Genomic DNA, 21906 nt, shown 5'->3' with positions numbered 1-21906 from the left:
CCTGGTTTAGGAGAAGAAGAATTGCTGAATTCCACTCCAGGAGACAGAAAAGCGTGAGACCTGACCCCAGGGTAAGGAACTCTGAGAGAGGAGGAAGGGGACAGAAATGCAGCTAGCCCATCACTCACGGTGGCACTGTGACAATCCCAGGGGGAAAACAGTGGGGTCTGAACCCCAGAACAAGGGAAGCATCTGATTGTATGCAATATTACTGTGCTATAAAAGTGCTCAATAGAGCAAGGTCTTGTCTGAAAGCCTGCAATATGCTGGTCATTACTATCTGAACACCACATGAGGAATTATGGATCCTCGCCTCTACTATGCTTTCGAGTTTGTGACCCGACAAATGGAGAAAAAAGTTGTCTAGCTTCCGGTCTGCAACAGCATCCACGTCACACTCCCTGCCAGTACCTGGCCTGAGCCGGGAAAGCTAATGACCCAACCAGCAGAACAAATTCCGTGATGACTGCTAGGAGTGTTAGTGCTGATAATGTAGTATTCAGGCCTGTATATCTGCCTGAGATAGAAGTTTGGGTCTTGTTTGGCTCATTTGACTTCTGATATTTTTATATTCTTATTAATGTGTGTGAACAAAGAACAAAGACACCGTATGTTACATCTGCCCACAAGCAGATGGGGTGAAAAGAGAAAGTGTCGCTGGGCAGAGTGGGAGAGGACACTTGAAGGACAGCCCTGCCTCAACTTCTCTCCCAAGATAAGGTCAAGCAACCGGTTGGGAAGGGCAAGGGGAGATTTTTTTTTTTTTTTTTGGGGGGGGGGGGGGCGGTGGAAGGTATAAAAAACACTGAAAGCCAAAGAAATGCCTGTCCCTGACCAAAGCACAACCTCACTCCTTACCCTTCCCATGGGATACAAAAGAGGTGACACTGAGCCCCCAGACTCACGACCCTCCAAAACAGAACATGACCATAATTGTAAGGAGTGGGATCACGGGTGTGCCCTGCAGGTATAACTATGCCTTCTAGGGAAGCGGAAACTGGGACACTGGGGAAAAGTCTCTGCTGGCGTGTAGAGCTATGGATATGCTTGATTAATGCCAATAACCATGGCATTGCCTGCACTTTGCCTGCTCATCTTCTGCTTTCTGTCTGCAAGAAGCAAGGGAGGGCGAAGAGAAAGCCGGCCCCTAACAATGATGTAAATTAACCAGGGGGGAATCAAAACAATGGAAAAGCCATTTACATGCAAACGAGTAGGGGATGGGAAGCGCACAGAAAGGGAAGAACAGGAGGAAGCAATACTGGCTCTTGAAACAGAGACATTTCGTGGGGAGATAAGGTGGATAAAAAACAATTGAGCAGGAGACACAGGAACCAAGTGCTCTGGGTTTTGCTGTGTTGTATCCTGGCTAAGGAAGGAGGAGCATGGGGAGCAAACGACTTGGAACAAAAAACCTAGTTAGTTAAGTTAGGTTTTAGTCTCAGAAGCATATTTTAACTTGGGTTTGTTTGTAACTATTTCTATCCCAATTCCCTCTCCTTGGTGTGAACAAAGAACGATTATTTAGGTAACAAACTTACTCGTTTTACTGCACAAGCATCCCAGTGCAGAGCTGCACCCTGAGGAGTGAAATCATCCAAACTAAGGCCAGGTCTACACGAGAGAGCTTACAGTGAGGCAGCTGCATGTAGCCGCTCTGCATAACTAAACCACCCCCAACGAGGAGCAGCGGTAGCTATGTGGGCGGGAGAAGCCCTGCCACTTTCACAGCATGATGCACACTGGCGCTTATGCCGGTAAAGGGGTGATCTCACTTTGCTAGTCTGAGCTGGCTTGTGTGGAGTAGGCTGAGTGTTGGAGTGGAGGCCAGTGGCAGGCAGCTTCTCTTCACTCTGCTGGAATTAAACCCCAGTTTTGCCTTCGCAAAGAGAAGTTGTTAGACTTTGTGCAATACCGCGTCTGCTCCTGTTCCCAGAGCGTTCTGTAGCGGGGGAGGGCAGAGGGTGTCACTGTGTGTGTCACTGGCATGCTGGGGTGATGCTGAAACAGGGCAGAGTAGAGGTGGCATTGTGGGGTGTCGTGAACCTTAACTCTTCATTTCCCCTTCTAAGAACCAAGGGGACAGGAATCCTTACCCAGCGAAGTCACATTCTCATAGTTCTCCTGCATGACGTCTCCGCAGAGGGCTCTCTGAGCGGGGTCCAGCAGAGCCCACTCTTCCCTGGTGAAATACACAGCCACCTCCTCGAAGGTCACCGGCCCCTGAAAGAGCAAGAGTCCCACACTCAGGACCTGCTGCCCCACTCACAGCCCCACCATTCATGGGGGAGAGGGACCTACCAGATGGAAGCTCTGGGAGGCTCACAATCAGCAGGTTCCTCCTCCACCCTGCTCAGAGCAGCCAGAAGGCCTCAGAGTGAGGTGAGAAAGAGAACTTCTCGTGCTTCCCAGCAGATAGAGGGGGCAGGGTCTTCACATTCATCACACACCTACTAGCCAGAGCCTGATACAGGAGATGGGGCCCCTAGCAGGCTCCAGGCCCCCTGGTAGGAATCCCAACCCCCTCCCCATTGCCATTAGCTGGATGTCAGGAGATGGGGCATCTCCCCTAAGACCCTCTAGTGGGTGTCCCCTTCATGTTGCTCAGAAACCTTAGGTTGGTAGGTTGAGACTCCAGCACTAGTAATCTGGTAAGTTTTCCCAGCCCAGGCCAAGGGGTTTGTTTCCTGTTCCACTAATACGTGGATCTGAACCCCCAACCCCCATAGGTCTGTTCCTAGAATCCGGGCCCTAGGTTGAACAAGTCCCAGCAGGTTCGCCACACCCTGTCCCCCTCCCTTTCTCCACCCTGTGGATTTCCTGCGGGCCCCCCCCCCCCACCTCTTGATCAAACTCCCAAGCAATCCTGACCTCCTCTGTATTTTCTGCCCCCCTCTCTGCAGCACGAACCCACCAGCAACTCCCTCAGAAACCTTACCTGGACTGGCTCCACCGCAGCCATTGTCCTTTCTCGTCCCCGGGGAGGATGGGAGCATCGGGAGCCAAAGGCAGGTGTTACTCTACAGCCTGTCAGGGCAAGAAGCGGGACTGGGGAGATTTCAGAAGCAGCTTTAATGCATTTCACATCACGATTGCCCCTGGCTCTTTCCCTACCGACAGATTTTTCTTAAGAGCAGGTTAGACAAACACCTGTCAGGGATGGTCTAGATAATACTTAGTCCTGCCTTGAGTGCAGGGGACTGGACTAGATGACCTCTTGAGGGCTCTTCCAGTCCTATGATTCTGTGGAATTGAATCAGCCCCACTGGTTGACCTGATGCCCAGAATTCTTTCGGGCTGCATTCACCTCTCCAGTTTTATTCTGGTCTGCAGTGATTCTGGTCTATGTCTCATGTTCCTAAAGCTCAGGCTTCCAGCTGGCCAATGGCAGGGGTCAGGAAGGGATCTCTCCCCACCTTCCCCCTTCCAAATATATTCTGGGAGATTTTTTGTTTTTATCTCCTTCCTCTGAAGTATCAGGCATGGCGACAGCTGGAGATGGGAGACTGGGCGGGGGTAATTGTTTCCCTGTCAGGGGCCTCAAGCATCTCACTCCCCATCTCCCATTCTCTGCCTCTGGCGTAAAACAGTCTAGTCTGCTGTGGGCCGTGATACTTGGATCTCACTCCAACTGTTGGGTTTAGTAGGCGGGTGGCGGCTGGGGTTGGTGGCCTGTGACACAGGAGGTCAGATAAGATGATGTAGTGGACCCGTCTGGCCTGAAACTCTCTGCCTCTATAACTGGACCAGTTTGGGACCCTGTCACCGCTCTCCCCACTTACTTCTCCTTCAGTTTCTCTATCTTCTTCCCCGTCTCCCCTCCCTCCAGCTGGGAGACTTGGCCCACACCTACGTCTGGGTTCCCTCCCACTCCTACAATCACTAATGGCAGCGAATACCATTTGGGATCCAAACTTGCTGCCCCACCCCCATCTCTGCTAATCACCAGAGGGGGTTACTGTGATAGAGACCCAGCAGGGAAAGGGTTACTGTGCACAGCTCCAAGGTCCCTATTTCCACAGCTGGGATTGTGAAGGAAGGGAAGAGATTTTGAAATGTGGGTTTTATCAGAATGACGAGTCCCCAGGGTTGGTCCATGTATGCTATAGCACCAGCAGCTCATTCATCTTTATATCCCCTGGGAGAATAACACGAGGGGGAAAGGAGTCCAGGAGAGCTGGCTGTATTTTAAAGAATCCTTATTGTGGTTACAGGGACAAACCATCCCGATGTGTAGAAAGAATAGTAAATATGGCAGGTGACCAGCTTGGCTTAACAGTGAAATCCTTGCTGATCTTAAATACAAAAAAGAAGCTTACAAGAAGTGGAAGATTGGACAAATGGCCAGGGAAGAATATTAAAATATTGCTCGGCCATGCAGGAGTGAAATCAGGAGGGCCAAATCACACCTGGAGTTGCAGCTAGCAAGAGATGTTACGAGTACCAAGACGGGTTTCTTCAGGGATGTTAGCAACAAGAAGAAAGTCAAGGAAAGTGTGGGCCCCTTACTGAATGAGGGAGGCAACCTAGCGACAGAGGATGTGGAAAAAGCTAATGTACTCAATGCTTTTTTTGCCTCTGTCTTCACGAACAAGGTCAGCTCCCAGACTACTGCACTGGGCAGCACAGCATGCGGAGGAGGTGACCAGCCCTCTGTGGAGAAAGAAGTGGTTCGGGACTATTTAGAAAAGCTGGACGAGCACAAGTCCCTGGGGCCGGATGTGCTGCATCCGAGAGTGCTAAAGGAGTTGGCTCTGTGATTGCAGAGCTACTGGCCATTATCTTTGAAAACTCATGGCGATCGGGGGAGGTCCCAGATGACTGGAAAAAGGCTAATGTAGTGCCCATCTTTTAAAAAGGGAAGGAGGAGGATTAGGGGAACTACAGGCCAGTCAGCCTCACCTCAGTCCCTGGAAATATCATGGAGCAGGTCCTCAAGGAATCAATTCTGAAGCACTTAGAGGAGAGGAAAGTGATCAGGAACAGTCAGCATGGATTCACCAAGGGCAAGTCATGCCTGACTAATCTAATTGCCTTCTATGATGAGATAACTGGCTCTGTGGATGAGGGGAAAGCAGTGGACATGTTATTCCTTGACTTTAGCAAAGCTTTTGACATGGTCTCCCACAGTATTGTTGCCAGCAAGTTAAAGAAGTATGGGCTGGATGAATGGACTATAAGGTGGATAGAAAGCTGGCTAGATCGTCGGGCTCAACAGGTAGTGATCAATGGCTCCATGTCTAGTTGGCAACTGATATGAAGCGGAGTGCCCAAAGGGTTGGTCCTGGGGCCAGTTTTGTTCAATATCTTCATTAATTATCTGGAGGATGGTGTGGATTGCACCCTCAGCAAGTTTGCAGATGACACTAAACTGGGAGGAGAGGTTGATACGCTGGAGGGTAGGGATAGGATACAGAGGGCCCTAGACGAATTAGAGGATTTGGCCAAAAGAAATCTGATGAGGTTCAACAAGGACAAGTGCAGAGTCATAGAATCATAGAATATCAGGGTTGGAAGGGACCTCAGGAGGTATCTAGTCCAACCCCCTGCACTTAGGACGGAAGAATCCCATGCACCGCTACAGACTAGGGACCGAATGGCTAGGCAGCAGTTCTGTAGAAAAGCACCTAGGGGTTACAGTGGACGAGAAGCTGGATATGAGTCAACAGTGTGCCCTTGTTGCCAAGAAGGCACTGGAACGCGTTACCTAGGGAGGTGGTGGAATCTCCTTCCTTAGAGGTTTTTAAGGTCAGGCTTGACAAAGCCCTGGCTGGGATGATTTAATTGGGGATTGGTCCTGCTTTGAGCAGGGGGTTGGACTAGATGACCTCCTGAGGTCCCTTCCAACCCTGATATTCTATGATTCTATGATATCATGTTCTTTTCCCATTCATAATTAATGGTGACACAAAATAATGATCTAGCCTGGTGTTTCAACTGCCTGTAGGCTCAGGAAAGGCAATGCAGTGTTGAGGAGTAGGGGCTGTAAGATTTTGAAAGTTTTATTACGCTCTAAAGCAAAGAAAATCTCATTCCCCCACATCCAGTACCCCCTTATCCGTTACGATCAAGTATTCTCCGTCAATTGCTTGAAACACACACATACAATTTATATACAGGCTCAGCATGGATACGTGTTTTATTCTTACTTTTACAGTTAGTATAAGAGGGGATGTCAAAAAAAACTGAGTTCAAATAAGCATTCTGTTGTAATAACTGGGCCTAACATTTGTAATCTTCACTGTAAAAAGTATATGAAAGTTCTTAAGAGGTTACAATAACCTATAATAAAAGTAGGTCAAGTTCTTTTCAAGAACGAATGCTATGCATGGGTGCAAGAAGACCAGACGGAGACAATTAAATTAGTCCAAACAAAAGGGAGCTACTGATACAGTTCAAGGATAATACTATGGATATGCCTAGTAAACAAGAAAATATGGGAATGAGGCTACCTAAGTCAAGTCTGTCCTGGTAGAAATAGATTTAGTTAGGAAACAAAATAAATTATGCCTCTCCCTTTTACTACTTTTGGAGGTTCTTAAAAAGAGACTTGGGGGAAAAAGTCATCTCCCACGCACCCTGACTTGCCATCATTGCATCTCATCTTGAATCATCTCACTTTCCTCAACCCCAAGTCGGAAGAAACAAAGCGAACTGAAAGACTGTCGTCCTGAGAGGCCTTGTTTTGATTATGTTTTAACCTATATTCCCTCTTTCCCTTCTTCTCCTGTGATGAGTGATTATAATTTGCATTTTTTATTTTTGGCTGTAGACATATCCTGTTTATTTTTCTTAAAGTCTCTAAGTGGTTGTAAGTTATGTTATTTTCTAAAAAGACCCCATAAAAAGCAAGGCTAGTAATGAAATTTATCCTGTTACCCCAGAACCACGCACTCTGTGCCTTTACCCTCCAGTGCAACTCCTTTAAATAATTCTAGCAGTTTTAGCTCTGCTGAAACGGTTTCCCATAAATTAACGATCATAATGGATGAACAGGAACGTACTGGAAAAAACTTTAAGATTCTATCTTAAATGTATAAAATCATTCCAAGAAATATAAATGCTTTTCAGGTATAATTTAAGCATAAAAAATAAGTTTTGAGTAAAAAATGTAATTAAAAAAAACTGTATCTATTTTTAAAAGAACAATGTAAAAACAGAAACACATCTGAATTTGTGTTTTAACAAAATTAGCTACTAATAATGGTTTTATCAATTTAAAGGGTAAAAAATCAGCTAGTCTGTGTAGCAAGAGTTAAATAGTGTGCTAAGACCAGTCCATTTGAAATGTACATACATTACAAACAAATTTTAAAAATTCACAAATAAATAACTTCTCCATTTAAAAAAAAATGGAAAACCCCTCTAAATACATTAACTTAAACTCTCAAATAAGTGTTAAAAAAGCTCAGCCTTTATTCTTTTTAAAAAATTAATATCAGCCATTCACAAATGTTACCAGCTGTTACAAAATTTCGCAGCCTTAAAAAAAGAAGCACCAAAATTAGACTATATAAACTTAATAAAAAGAAAAACAATGATTGGCGTTACTACAATTAAAAGTGCAAAATAGTTACTGAAATTAGTTCAATGTAATCATGAAAATAAAATGTAATAATTTCAAAAAGCAAAAAAAAAATTGGCACTATAAAATTACATATCATTTAAATCTTCAAGTGACATTGAGAGAAGAGTTAAAAAACTTAAGAGAAAAGTTCATTTAAAAAATTCAGTGGTGCAAGGACAATGTAACATTGTAAAAAGTCAGCAAAAAAGCAAACTTCTGTCACCTTTGCGTCCTCTGAAAACTGTTAAAAAGCTTTAAAATAATTAGCAAAAAAAGAAAAGAAAAAAATAAAGCAAGCACGTGGTAATAACAATACAAACAGTAAACAAAAGCAACTCCAAAGTAGTTAGTAAAAATATTCCATATTTAAACCAAACAATAAAAAATATTAATCCATATAATCCAAAATGCTAATATTTACATGTGCTTAACTGTTGTGAAAGAAAGAAAGAAAGAAAGAAAGAAAGAAAGAAAGAAAGACCCACAAAACACACATCTGGCAAAAAAAACAGTTAGTTTTCACAGACTTAAATAAAATAGTTATTAAAACAAATGTCTACTAAAAAGGTTACAAAATAAATCTTTATCAACAAAGCATCAGCAGAGCTTTACATGAATGTGGCTTGGTTTAAGGAGAGAATATGGCATATTTAAGAACTCCCTCACAGCCTGGCAAATAGCTTATAATATTAAAACAAAAAAGACAAGTATTTCTAAGTCTTATAAAAAGTTAAGGCAAACCTACTTTGGGGATCAAAAACATCCCCAATGTAAAGACCATAGTTTTAAGGAACTTTTAATCAGGAAATTAAATTCTCAAATACAAAGCTACCTACCATGCCCAGCTTACCTAGGAACAAATTCACTGGTATAAATGGTGACAGTTTTAGATTTTGAATACAAAGTTTTACCTATTGAAAGGACAACCCTAAAACCCACCAAAGGCCTGTTAAAATCTGGTGAAACAATTCCAGAAGTAGCACATGTAGTTGCAGAAAAATTTCCCTGTAAACACACTAATTCAGAAAGGACAAGCATGGAGTTATCCTATAGCTAATTACATTCCACTCCATGTTTCCAGGAAACTAGCCTAATATTAGCACAGCCCCCCACCCCGCCCACCTCATCTCTTAAATTTTAAGGAGGGTAATGCCTTTATTTTAGTGAATAATCCATTGTCTAAAATGATTAAAATTCCTCTCCACCATTTAATTTAGGTATTGTGTCATCTTCCACACAGAAAGGCAGAAAGTTCGTCCTATCAGTCACCATGATTGGTAAAGTTAAAAACTAACCCCCCAAAATGTTATGTATGTGTTATTCTGTATCTTCCTTTCAATTTAGGATTTATTTTAAAAAATTTTCCCTACACCTAGCTAATTAATGGGCAAAAATGAGTTACATTTAAAAAATAAAAATCAATCAATGAAGTCCTGTTTAATGTTTAACAATCTAAAATACTAGGTAAAGTTTTAAAAAAGCAGCACATAATTTCCAGAGCAAGTGAATAAATTAACAAAACTGGCAATAGTTTAACCTAAAAAGAAAATAAAGAATTAAAAAAATAATTCCAAAATGTCTGCCTGAATCGTTAAAAAGAAAAAAAAAACCACAAACATCTCCACAAAGTAAAATTTAAAACCTCTTCAAAATCAAATCTAGTGTATATAAAACAATATTGTATTCTTAGCTTCTGAAAAATCCATGCAAATTATTTTATTCTTAATACATACACCCTTGTGGCCAGTTTTTTTTTTATCTAATCAGATTTTAACAATTCATTATAAACAACAAATGCTCCTAAACTGGTAGCAACGGCCGTTTATAAATCAAAACTAAGCTAAGTAAAAAAAAAAAAAAAGTATTTTACCACATCTTAAATGTAGTGAACACTTTTTAAACCCTAAAAGTAGTTCCAAAACACCAACATCAGCTACTTTTTGCTTTAAAAAAAGTCAATGTATCTGGCGAAAAAAATGTCTCAGGGATAAAAATGTCCCCAAATTTAATTGTTTCATTCACAAAGGTTTACCTAAAGTAAATAAACTAAAATAATAATAAATAATAATAATGTTTTAATTTTTAGTACAACTAAAAATAATGTAAAAACCCAACGAATATATGCTAAAACAACTTAAAAATGCTTGTCAAAACTGTCTTTAGTAAAAAGTCAATAAAAAAAGAGTAAATTATTTGGGCTTTAAAATTTCCTCAAATGGTCTACAACCCCCAAGTTCATAAAGTGCAAATTCTAATGAATTAAAAAATATATCAAAAGTACATAGTTTTTTGTAACCCTGCAATTACTGCAATTCATCCCAGAATATGCTAGAGTACACTTTAGTAAATTTACAAATACATAAGGATTGGGACTGGGAACCTGCACAAAATCAGACTAAAAAAAAATAATTATAAACAAAATTAATTCAAGACCCTAGCTTAATTTACCCTCAAAAAAGCAAAAAGTATTACTTAAAGATTGCATGTATAGAAGTCAGTATAAGTGCCAAGCTATTAATTATGCAATCAAAAAACTGCTGTAAAAAAATACTCAAACTATAAAAAAGAAATAATAAAAAAGTCACTATTAACATTAACCACCAGTCTTTAAAATAACTAAAATCCAATAACATTTTTAAAGTAAAGTGTCAAGTGCCAAACTAATCTCCTAAATTCGGGGGGGAAAGGGGGGGAAGAGAGTAAAAATGAAGTATTTTAAAAATAGTTTGCAAAAGCACAAAATTAACCCAACTACATCAACATCAGGACAAAAAGAACACGGACAATTTATTTGGGCATAAGCTTTCGTGAGCTGTAGCTCACTTCATCGGATGCATGCAGTGAAAAATACAGTAGGAATATTTTTTTTTTTTACCGTCACCTACTACAGGACAGGCCCAACAAAGGAAGTTACAGAACACCACTAGCCGTCACCTTCAGCCCCCAACTAAAACCTCTCCAAAGCATCATCAAGGATCTACAACCTATCCTGAAGAACGACCCATCACTCTCACAGATCTTGGGAGACAGGCCAGTCCTCGCTTACAGACAACAAATACTCACCAGCAACCTCACACCACACAACAAAAACACTAACCCAGGAACCTATCCTTGCAACAAAGCCCGTTGCCAACTCTGTCCACATATCTATTCAAGGGACTCCATCATAGGACCTAATCACATCAGCCACACCATCAAGGGCTCATTCACCTGCACAACTACCAATGTAATATATACCATCATGTGCCAGCAATGCCCCTCTGCCATGTGCATTGGCCAAACCGGACAGTCTCTATGCAAAAGAATAAATGGACACAAATCAGACATCAAGAATTATAACATTCAAAAACCAGTTGGAGAACACTTCAACCTCCCTGGACACTCAGTTACAGACCTAAAAGTCACAATTCTTCAACAAAATAACTTCAAAAACAGACTCCAAAGAGAAACTGCAGAACTGGAATTAATTTTCAAACTGGACACCATTAAATTAGGCTTGAATAAAGACTGGGAGTGGATAAGTCATTACACAAACTAAGAACTATTTCCCCATGCTAATTTTTCCCCTACTGTTACTTACACCTTCTTGTCAACTATTTGCAATGGGCCATCCCGATGATCACTACAAAAGTTTTTTTTCTCCTGCTGATAATAGCCCACCTTAATTGATTAGTCTTGTTACAGTTGGTAAGGCAACATCCATTTTTTCATGTTCTTTGTATGTGTATATATATATATACATATATATATATCTTTGTACTGTATTTTCCACTGCATACATCTGATGAAGTGGGTTTTAGCCCACAAAAGCTTAAGCCCAAATAAATTTGTTAGTCTCTAAGGTGCCATAAGTACTCATTCTTTTTGCGTTTACAGACTAACACGGCTACCACTCTGAAACCTGTCAACATCAGGACAGTAATCTTAAGACAATACTTAAAGAAAAAGTAACTTATTTGTCCACAAAGTTTACAGTATCCATCTTATAAAGAAAATAATTTGTGCCAATTTACCCATTGCACACTTATGTAGTTATTAATTTAATCAAAAGAGGGTCCAGCATGCTAGCACAAAAATACATGATCAAACCCCCCAAAAAATCTTACAACACTTTAAACTAATTCCTGTCACAAGTCATTATGCTGACTTTGCTGCTGTATTAGCCTTAAAGTCAACTCTAAAAACTAATGTATAGACTTTCATTTTAGGTACAAATGAAAACTACGTGACGAGTATCCTCCTGTTATGTCTTTGTACCTGGCCTACCTACACATTCCAAAATGCTAAAAGAAAACAAAGCAAATGCTGTAAACTACTTGCACTAACAAATCAATTAATTCAAACCCATAAATTAACCATTCATTAAAACACAGTGGAAAATGATTCACATGCAAATAAACAAAATCATCTAAACAAGTGGTTCTAGGCAGGGGTACATGTACCCTGGGGGTACGCAAAGATCATCCGGGGGCTACATCAACTCATCTAGAGATTTGCCTAGTTTTACAACAGGCTACATAGAAAGCACGAGCGAAGTCAGTACAAACTAAAATTTCATACAGACAGTGACTTGTTTAGACTGCTGTATAGACTATACATTGAAAGGGAAGTCCAATATTTATATTCCAATTGATGTGTATTATAATTGTATGATAAAAATGAAAAGGTAAGCAATTTTTCAGTAATAGTGCACTGTCACACTTTTGTATTTTTATGTCCGATTTCGTAAGCAAGTACTTTTTAAGAGATGTGAAATTTGGGGGTACGCAAGACAAATCAGACTCCTGAAAGGGGTACAGTAGTCTGGAAAGGCTGAGAGCCACTAAACAATAATAAAACTATCACACTTGCCAAAAAAAAGTGCACTAAATGGAACGCCATGGGAATTTACATCACCTGACAAAACCCCAGGTGAAAACACTAACTCTGGCTTAATCAATAAGCTGTTGACTTAACTGCTTTTAAGTGTTTATCAAAAAAAAAGGGGGGGGGGGGAGCCAATGTGAAAAGAGTGAGAGACACAGATTATACACACAGATACTTTGCAACTCCCTCCTACATTCAAAATCAGCCTATATTCAATGTAGCACTCTCCTCCCATTCATAGTCACTGTACACAATATAGCAGCTTGATTTCCCATTCAGGGTCAGTCAATACAGGATACAGCTGGGCTCCAGCCCCTGCTCCTGAATCTTCGCTGCCCCCACCCCTCCAATACCATTTTTGGTCACTCCATACAGCTGTCAGACTGTTTTATTCTTGTCTCATCCTATTTTACACCATTCAGGGTGTTGTTCCTATTCCCAAAGGGAAACACACCCCTGAGATCTGGATTCACTCTGAACCCATATCAGATGTCACAACAACAGTGAATTAGTCCAGGTGCTCATCCTGCTTTGCATTGCTCCACAGCTTCCAGGTGCACATCAGGGGCTGAAAGCCATGATGCCCTGTCGCTAATTTGGTTATTGGTCTGAAATCTCCCCATGGCCCGTCAGAGACAGAAACTGTCATAAAAATAAAGGGAAGGGTAACCACCTTTCTGTATACAGTGCTATAAATCCATCCTGGCCAGAGGCAAAACCCCTTCACCTGTAAAGAGTTAAGGAGCTAAGATAACCTTGCTGGCACCTGACCAAAATGACCAGTTAGGAGACAAGATACTTTCAAAGCTGGAGTGGGGGACAAAGGGTCTGTCTGTCTGTGTGATGCTTTTGCCAGGAACAGATCAGGAATGCAGCTCAGAACTCCTGTAAAAAGTTAGTAAGTAATCTAGCTAGAAATGCGTTAGATTTCCTTTTGTTTAATGGCTGGTCAAATAAGGCTGTGCTGAATGGACTGTATATTCCTGTTTTTGTGTCTTTTTGTAACTTAAGGTTTTGCCTAGAAACATTCTCTATGTTTTGAATCGGATTACTCTGTAAGGTATTTACCATCCTGATTTTACAGAGGTGATTCTTTTACCTTTTCTTTGATTAAAATTCTTCTTTTAAGAACTGATTGATTTTTCATTGTTCTTAAGATCGAAGCATTTGGGTCTGTGTTCACCTGTACCAATTGGTGAGGATTCTTATCAAGCCTTACCCAGGAAAGGGGGTGTAGGGCTTGGGGGGATATTTTGGGGGAATATCCAAGTGGATATTTCAAGTGGGCTCTTTCCCTGTTCTTTGTTTAACACGCTTGGTGGTGGCAGCATACTGTTCAAGAACAAGGCAAAGTTTGTATCTTGGGGAAGTTTTTAACCAAAGCTGGTAAGAATAAACTTGGGGGAGGTCTTTCATGCAGGTCCCCACATCTGTACCCCAGAGTTCAGAGTGGGGAAGGATCCTTGACAGAAACATACCTGTGTCACTCCCCAGCTCCAGTCGCAGCATCTCTAGGGGAAGAAGAGGATGGGAGAGGTCAGAATTGAAGCCCTCACATTCAGTGGGAGGTTCCAATAGTTATTAACAGGGCCCTAACAAATTTGTGGCTGTGAAAAATGTGTCATGGACCATTAAATCTGGTCTCCCCTGTGAAATCTGGTCTTTCGTGTACTTTTACTCTCTACTATAAAAGTATCCTAAACTATAGGGTAAAAGTATACAAAAGTACACAGCGTCTCTCAAACTGGGAGTCACAAGGCTATTGGGGGGGGGGGGTGGAAATCGCAGTATTGCCACCCTTACTTCTATGCTGCTGGCGGCAGGGCTGCCTTGAGAGCTGGGCACCCGGCCAGCAGCCGCTGCTTTCCAGCCACCCAGGTCTGAAGACAGCACAGAAGTAAGGGTGACAATACCTTGAATCCTCCGCAATAGCCATGAGTCAGTTTGAGAAACACTGAGTCTTAAGGCCTTTATATGTTTTGCCATTTTTAAATACATACTCATGTTTTATTACAACACCATGAGATTTAAATATCTGAAACTGTGATATTCAAGATTTTTTAAATGTTATAATCGTGAAATTTACAAAAATGGACCATGAATTTGGTAGGGCCCTAGTTATTAATGTAACTGCTGTTAACTATGAGATGGTGACACAGACTGAGGCCGATAACACAGCCGCTGCAGACAGAGCCAGCCCCACAGGGCTACTCCCACAGGGAAGGGCGACCCGCTGAACTGGGGCTGCGAGATGGAGCCCAGGGTCAGTGACATCACTAGAGACCCCGACTCCTCCCCAGGACCAGGGTCGCTCTAACCAGAGGAGACGCCACCCCCAGACTCCAACTCACCTTTGAATCTCAGCAGCACCTCCTGCAGGTGGGCGCTTTTCAGAGAGAAATCGCTGAGTCTTTTCTCCAGCTCTGCAAACCCCAGCTCCAGCTTCCGAAACGTCCCGTCCTCCCTGCTGAGGAAAGGAGAAGGGGTGAGAACTGGGACCGATCCCCACGCCAACCATTTGTTACTGTTCTTTATTAAGTCCTTTATTTTCACGATCAGTATCACTCAGTAGGGAAACAGCCCCCTCTCACACACATTCAGGGCCCCTGCTATTTCTACTGTTTGTTTCCTTTCCTTTCCTTTCCCACCCTCCTGTCTCCATTTCTCTCTCTCCTCACTGTCTTTGTGTCTCTCCTCTGTTCTTCCCTCTCTACATCAGCTCCCTATTCCCACCCCTCAAAGGCTTCTCTCCCACCCACTCCCCTTCCACCTGCTCAATTGATTGGCCATGGAATACTGAATGTTGATGTTAAAGTGTCGTCATTTCAGTTGACACTGCAATGAGATTAAGAGAGGACAAGGGCATTCACGCCTCTCTGAATTGGTGTTTCAGGCTGTCTGCAGACTCAGGAAGGCAACATTGTCTCCGTGTCCATTTGGGAGAGTTTCTTTGTAACCAGGAGAGCTAGAAACTTACTTTTAAAAAAATGGAAAGCTGAGATTCTCCACACTCTGAATACATGATGTTACCACATAAATAGGTCAGACAAGCCAGGTCTGGCCTCTATGTCTGACAGCCCTGGTGGGACCTCATTAGCTGTAAGAGTAACAGGCTCTGGCCCTTGCTGAGGAAGCCGCTAGGGGAGACAGAATCCCAGGCTCTAAGCCAGCATGTCACACTCCAAGGGCAGGGAGAAGCTCTGTATCCAGTGCAGTTTCCAAGCGTAATGGAACATGAGGGGGAGAGAAATGGAACCAGGGACTCACCTGCTCCCAGCACCCTGCAGAAGGAGAGAAGAAAGAGGCCATCAGAGGACTTGTCGCAGCCTGGGGAGCTCTCCTGCTCTGCAGGGGAATTACCATTGGAGTCTAATTTCAGACACTCGGGTTCATGTTTCCAGAGCAGCTGCCATCCCCTCAAGCAGGGACTTCTGCTCTCAGCAGCCCCACAAATCCTTGCTGAGAAATTGCCACAGGGGGAAGTTTCTCCCCAGGCATTTTACAGGAAGAAAATATTTGCTGCATTGAAAGTGAAATTCACTCTGACACCACTAAACCCATTAATCTGGTAGCAGTGGGGTCTTAGGCCTGGCTCAGGACCATGGCATGGGGGGAGGGGGATTTCACTCTCCAAGTGCAAATGCAGGCAGACATTTACAGGGCAGGAGAGAAGGTCTTGGGGTTGCAGCATCCAGGACTCCCAGGATCCATCCCTGGCGCCGCTGCCAGACTTGCTGTGTGACCTTGGGCAGAGCTCTGCCCCTCCCTCGCCTCACTTCCCCCATCTCTCCCATAGGGATAATGCCCCTGACCCCACTTTGTAAAGTGCTTTGGGGTCTAAGGCTGAGACGCTCCTATAGGAACGCTGCGTATGATCATTGCGATGACAGTCTGACCTGCAGGGGTTGGCTCAGCGGCTGCTGCCCCTTCTCTCCTCCCCGCTCACTGTGCAGGGAAATCTCCCAGGATAGTCTGCAAATGCCCTCATCCCTTCTCTGGACAATGGCTCTCTCTAGCTCTTCCAGCTGGTACAGCAGCCGCTGCTCCTGCTCCACCAGAAACCCTCGCAGCTCCTGCCACTCCCAGACGATCTTCTGCCTCTCAGCTTCTGTCTGTATCTGCAATCACAGAGAGAGGGCGGCTTGGTAACAGGGGAACACAGAACATAAGAATGGCCACACTGGGTCTGACCAAAGGTCCATCTAGCCCAGTGTCCTGTCTTCCGACAGTGGCCAATGCCAGGTGCCCCAGAGGGAATTAACAGAACCGTGATCATCAAGTGATCCATCCCCTGTCGCCTATTCCCAGCTTCTGGCAAACAGAGGCTAGGGACACCATCCTTGCCCATCCTGGCTAATAGCCACTGATGGACCTGTCCTCCATGAACTTCTCCAGTTCTTTTTTGAACCCTGTTATAGTCTTGGCCTTCACAACATCCTCTGGCAAAGAGTTCCACAGGTTGACTGCGCGTTGTGTGAAGAAATACTTCCCTTTGTCTGTTTTAAACCTGCTGCCTATTGATTTCATTGGGTGACCCCTAGTTCTTGTGTTAGGAGAAGGAGTAAATAACACTTCCTTATTTACTTTCTCCACACTAGTCATTTTATAGACCTCAATCATATCCCCCCTTAGCCATCTCTTTTCCAAGCTGAAAAGTCCCAGTCTTATTAATCTCTCCTCATACGGAAGCTGTTCCATACCCCTAATCATTTTTGTTGCCCTTTTCTGCATCTTTTCCAATTCCAATAGATCTTTTTTGAGATGGGGCGACCACATCTGCATGCTGTATTCAAGATGTGGACGTACCATGGACTTATACAGAGGCAACATGATATTTTCTGTCTTATTCTCTATCCCTTTCCTAATGATTGCCAACATTCTGTTTGCTTTTTTGACTGCTGCTGCACATTGAGTGGATGTTTTCAGAGAACTATCCACAGTGACTCCAAGATCTCATTCTTCAATGGTAATAGCTAATTGAGACCCCATCATTTTATACGTATAGTTGGGATTATGTTTTCCAAAGTGCATTACATTGCATTTATCAACACTGAATTTCATCTGCCATTTCATTGCCCTGTCACCCAGTTTTGTGAGATTCCTTTGTAGCTCTTCGCAGTCTGCTCTGGGCTTAACTTTCTGGAGTAGTTTTGTACCATCTGCAAATTTTGCCACCTCACTGTTTATCCCTTTTCCCAGATCATTTATGAATATGTTGAATAGGACTGGTCCCAGTACAGACCTCTGGGGGACACCACTATTTACCTCTCTCCATTCTGAAAACTGACCATTTATTCCTACCCTTTGTTGCCTTTTAATCAGTTACTGATCTATGAGAGGACCTTCCCTCTTATCCCATGACTGCTTATTTTGCTTAAGAGCCTTTGATTAACCATAAATGTGCCTCCAGTTTTATTGACCAGAACATAGGAGCTCTTGCAGTGGGTGATGCATTTAGGCCAGGAAGGGTGGAGGGATCGGGGTGGGGTGAGCTGTATATCACCAACAAGAAGGACTGTTTTTCCCAGAATCTCATCAACTTGAACTGAGCCAAACTCTCCATCCCACATTTCATCTCTTTGCCCCCCTTCTCCCCTAGGTGCTAAAAAGGATCCCCGGTCACTGAGACATGCAGACAGCCCATGGGCAAGGGCTCTGGGCTAACATAGACTGACCCTCTCCTGCCCAGCAGCCTCCTGCACCCTAAGGGCATCATGTTACCCACGTATCTGAGCATGCCTCTCCCTGGGCTCCAGTGGGGACGATTTCAGGGCTAAGGCTGGAAGGACAGGCCCTGCATTCACCACATCACCCAGGGCAGTGGTTCTCAGCCAGCGGTACCCGTATTCCTGGGTGTACCCAGAGGTCTTCAAGGGGGCCCATCAACTCATCTCGAGATTTGCCTAGTTTTACAACAGGCTACATAAAAAGCACGAGCGAAGTCAGTACAAACTAAAATTTCATACAATGACTTGTTTAGACTGCTGAATAGACTAAACACTTGAAATGGAAGTACAAGGTTTATATTCAAATGGATTTATTTTATAATTACATGGTAAAAATGAGAACGTCGGCCATTTTTTCGGTACTAGCGGCTGTGACACTTTTGCATTTGTGTGTCCGATTTTGTAAGCAGGTTGTTTCTAAGAGAGGTGAAACTTGGGGCTACACAAGACAAATCAGCCGGCTGAAAGGGGGACAGTCGTCTGGAACGGTTGAGAGCCGCTGATTCAGGGCACCAGGATCCCAGGCAAATCTGCAGGGCAGGGGCTCCCAGGGAACCTACCAGCAGCGCCTCGCTTTGCTGCTGCTCCTCGACTTTGGCTGCTTCTCGCTCTTTTCCCAGAGGGGCCCGATGCTCTCGTGGGGGCTCCTGGAAGAAGTGGGGGAGGGGCTTAGAAACTGCCGCAAATGGCCTCCCAGCTGCCAGATTTCAGGGCCCGTCCTGCCCTGCCCTACCGAGGGTCGTGCAGAGTCTCTGAGACTCAGACTTTTATCCCAGGTCTTGTTTGGCCTCAGCGAGGCAGCTCTGAGGGGGGCTGGTGAAAGGGGCACCAGGTTTTCCAGAGAAAACTCAGGACCCCTTGGAGAAGTGACAGGGGTGCAGCCCCCCCAACCCGAACATCCCCAGGCCCTGCCCACACCTCAAGCAGCCAACGTCAGATATTGCCCCCAACTTCCCCAGCTCCAACCCCCAATGCTCCCGCAGGGCCAGATCTGAACATGGACACCCCCCCCCCGCAACCAAATATCCCCCAAACCCCCGTTCTGCCCTCCCGCCCCAAACCCCAGCTCTAAACACCCCCCAAACTCCAGCAGCCCCACGATCCCCAACACCAGCCACTGCCCCCCTCCCCAGATGCCCCTGCTCTGACTCCCACCAGATCCCACCAGATCCCCCCCAGCTGCCACCATCCCCTCGCTCTCGGGGCTCAGCCTGGGCTCCGAGCTCTGCAGCCGAGCCGGGCTCTGGGCCCTCCCGGCAGGAGCGTGTCCGCCCCACGCGTGTCTCGGGCCCACGCTTCCCCTCCGCCCACCCGGGCCCTGCCCGCTCCGCGCGGCCCCCAGTCCTACCGCGCTGCCCCGCGGGCTGCAGGGGTGGAGCAGCCTCCGCGCTGCGCTCCCGGCCCCGGCCATGGCTCCGCTGCAAACACAAAGGGCTCCTGGGTTGGGGGGAGGCAGGAAGGGGCGGCTCCTACCCGGGCCGGGCCCTGCCCCCGCCCCTGCCCCGGGCGGTCCCCTCGCAGGGCCGAGAAAAACCTGAACCCGGGCAGCCGGCGGGGGGGCCATGCACCCATGGGAGGGAGGGGAAACGTTGTTGACATTGAAAGAGCAGTGAAAGCCAATGGGACATGGTTAAACCTACCAACATTAATCTACTTCTTTGAGAGAAATCCAGGAGAGGGTACCACAAACCATCTAAAATATGAGCCCTGCCCCAAAGAGAAAAAATATTTGCAAATCATTCATTAAATGCCTGAACTAAACGGTATTCATGAATAAGTGGAGATTTCTGTTTACTATTTGGGTCATCAAGCAAGCAGCCTTTGCTTAAATGACATTGATTTTTGTGGAGAATGTGGAAGACAACTTCCATATGAGGAGAGATTAATAAGACTGGGACTTTTCAGCTTGGAAACCAGATGACTAAGGGGGATATTTACTCCTTCTCATAACACAAGAACTAGGGGTCAGCCAATAAAATTAATAGGCAGCAGGTTTAAAACAAACAAATGCAAGTATTTCTTCATACAACGAATAGTCAACCTGTGGAACTCCTTGCCAGAGGATGTTGTGAAGGTCAAGATTATAACAGGATTCAAATAAAAACTAGAGAAGTTCATGGAGGGTAGATCCATCAACGGCTATTAGCCAGGCTGGGCAGGGATGGTGTCCCTAGCCTGTTTGCCAGAAGCTGAGAATGAGCGACAGAGGATGGATCACGTGATGATTGCCTGTTCTGTTCATTCCCTCTGGGGCACCTGGCGTTGGCCACTGTCGGCAGACAGGACACTGGGCTAGATGGACCTTTGGTCTGACCCAGTGTGGCCGTTCTTATGTTCTGTGTTGCCTCTACTGCAACCTTGTCAGCTATGGAAAGGAAAACAAGGATCGCAGGATGGGAAAAAACACAAAAGCATGTCCAAAACACACATCATATCTTTGAGCAGACGAGTAAAGTGAATCTGGTTGTTCGTCTTACAAGAACAAAAGTTATCCTCTAGCAAAGAGTTCCACCTGCAAGTTTTGTTTTTATTCCTTGTCACAATGGTGAAATTATCCAAATTAGAAAAATGCCTCTTTTTCTTTGTGTCCAGATTTAAAACAGAGACATCATTATGGTAGCAAATGGTGACGGGAGAGGGCCCAATAGGTCCTGAATGCATGGAGATCATCCTCAAGAGAACCCTTCCATTTGTGGGGTGGGGGGAGAAGCAATCCGTTTTACAAAGGAGTACCTAGATCAGTGGCTATCAACCCGTGGCCTACATGCCGCCCAATTAGCACACGGCTGTGGTCCAGCTGTGTGCTAAAAATCATTCAAAATTTGCTGCTCTGGTCTGGCAGGGGGTGGGGCTGGCTGAGGGGGAGACAGCATCTTGCAGTCTGCACCAGTGTTCCTGCCAGCAGGGTGAGTGGGTCTGTGGGTAGGTTGAAGGGAACTAGGGGTTTGTCCCAGGTTTTAGGTGGGGTCCTTTCCTGGCCCCCCTTCTCGGGTCCTGGCTGCTGGCCTTGCTGGGCACTCTGGTCCTGGATGGTGTCCAGGTCCAGGGCCTGGGTCCCAGCAGGGCGAGCGCTAGGTTTTTTGCCGCCCCAAGCTCCGAAAGCGCAACTGCCCAAGCCAAAAAAAAAAAAAAGTGGCCAGAAAGCCACCCCTGGGATTGTGCCACTCCAAGCATGTGCTTGCTTTGCTGGTGCCTAGAGCCGGTCTGGGTCCCAGCTCTTGCCCGGCCTCGCGTGGTGGGGTCTGGGTCTGAGTCCTGGCTCCTGTCCAGGCTTGTGCAGCACGACCTGCACAGCAGGGTTTGGGTCCCAGATCCTGGCTGCGCTCACATGGCAGGGTCTGGGTCTGGGGTCTGGCTCCTGTGTGCAGCAGAGTCTGGGTCCAGATCTGGGGTTGGGGTCCTGGTCTGGGTCTAGGTCTAGGTCCCAGCTCCTGCCTGGCCCCGTGTGGTGGGGTCCTGATCTGGGGTCCAGCTCATCCCTGGCCCCGTGCGGCGAGGTCTGGGTCTAGGGTCTGGCTCCTGCATGCAATGGGGTCTGGGTCTGGGGTCCAGCTGCCTGGCCTGTGCCCAGGGCTCCACTACTGGCCCCGCTCTGGGCAGGGGCACTGGGCATAGGGGACTGTGGGCAGTTTTAGGGCAGGGGAGTGCTGTGGTTCTCAACTTAACACAGCCTCTCCCCCAAAGCTGGCTGGGGCTGGCAGGCTGGGGCTTGCGCTGCACTTAACACATTGGTAGGTAAAACAGGTT

The 21906-nt window shown here is 45.2% G+C and overlaps 1 protein-coding gene across 1 annotated transcript in view; it reads right to left on the bottom strand.

Annotated features, from left to right (window-relative positions):
• Positions 1–19688, bottom strand: part of LOC144258312 (uncharacterized) — a 28060-nt gene extending 8372 nt beyond the window's left edge. The window contains exons 1-6 of the mRNA XM_077806797.1: positions 19508–19688; positions 18720–18806; positions 16330–16551; positions 15701–15714; positions 14785–14900; positions 13912–13944 (exon numbers count right to left, since the gene is read on the bottom strand). Coding sequence (XP_077662923.1) covers positions 13912–13944; positions 14785–14900; positions 15701–15714; positions 16330–16551; positions 18720–18806; positions 19508–19570 — 535 coding nt within the window. The 5' untranslated portion in view covers positions 19571–19688. The remainder of the gene's footprint in view (positions 1–13911; positions 13945–14784; positions 14901–15700; positions 15715–16329; positions 16552–18719; positions 18807–19507) is intronic.
• Between the last annotated feature and the right edge of the window lie 2218 nt (positions 19689–21906).

The sequence above is a fragment of the Eretmochelys imbricata genome, chromosome 28 (assembly GCF_965152235.1).
Source record: "Eretmochelys imbricata isolate rEreImb1 chromosome 28, rEreImb1.hap1, whole genome shotgun sequence".
Classification (NCBI taxonomy): domain Eukaryota; kingdom Metazoa; phylum Chordata; order Testudines; family Cheloniidae; genus Eretmochelys; species Eretmochelys imbricata.
Note: the sequence above shows the minus strand (reverse complement) of the source record. Positions and strands in the feature narration are given on the sequence as shown.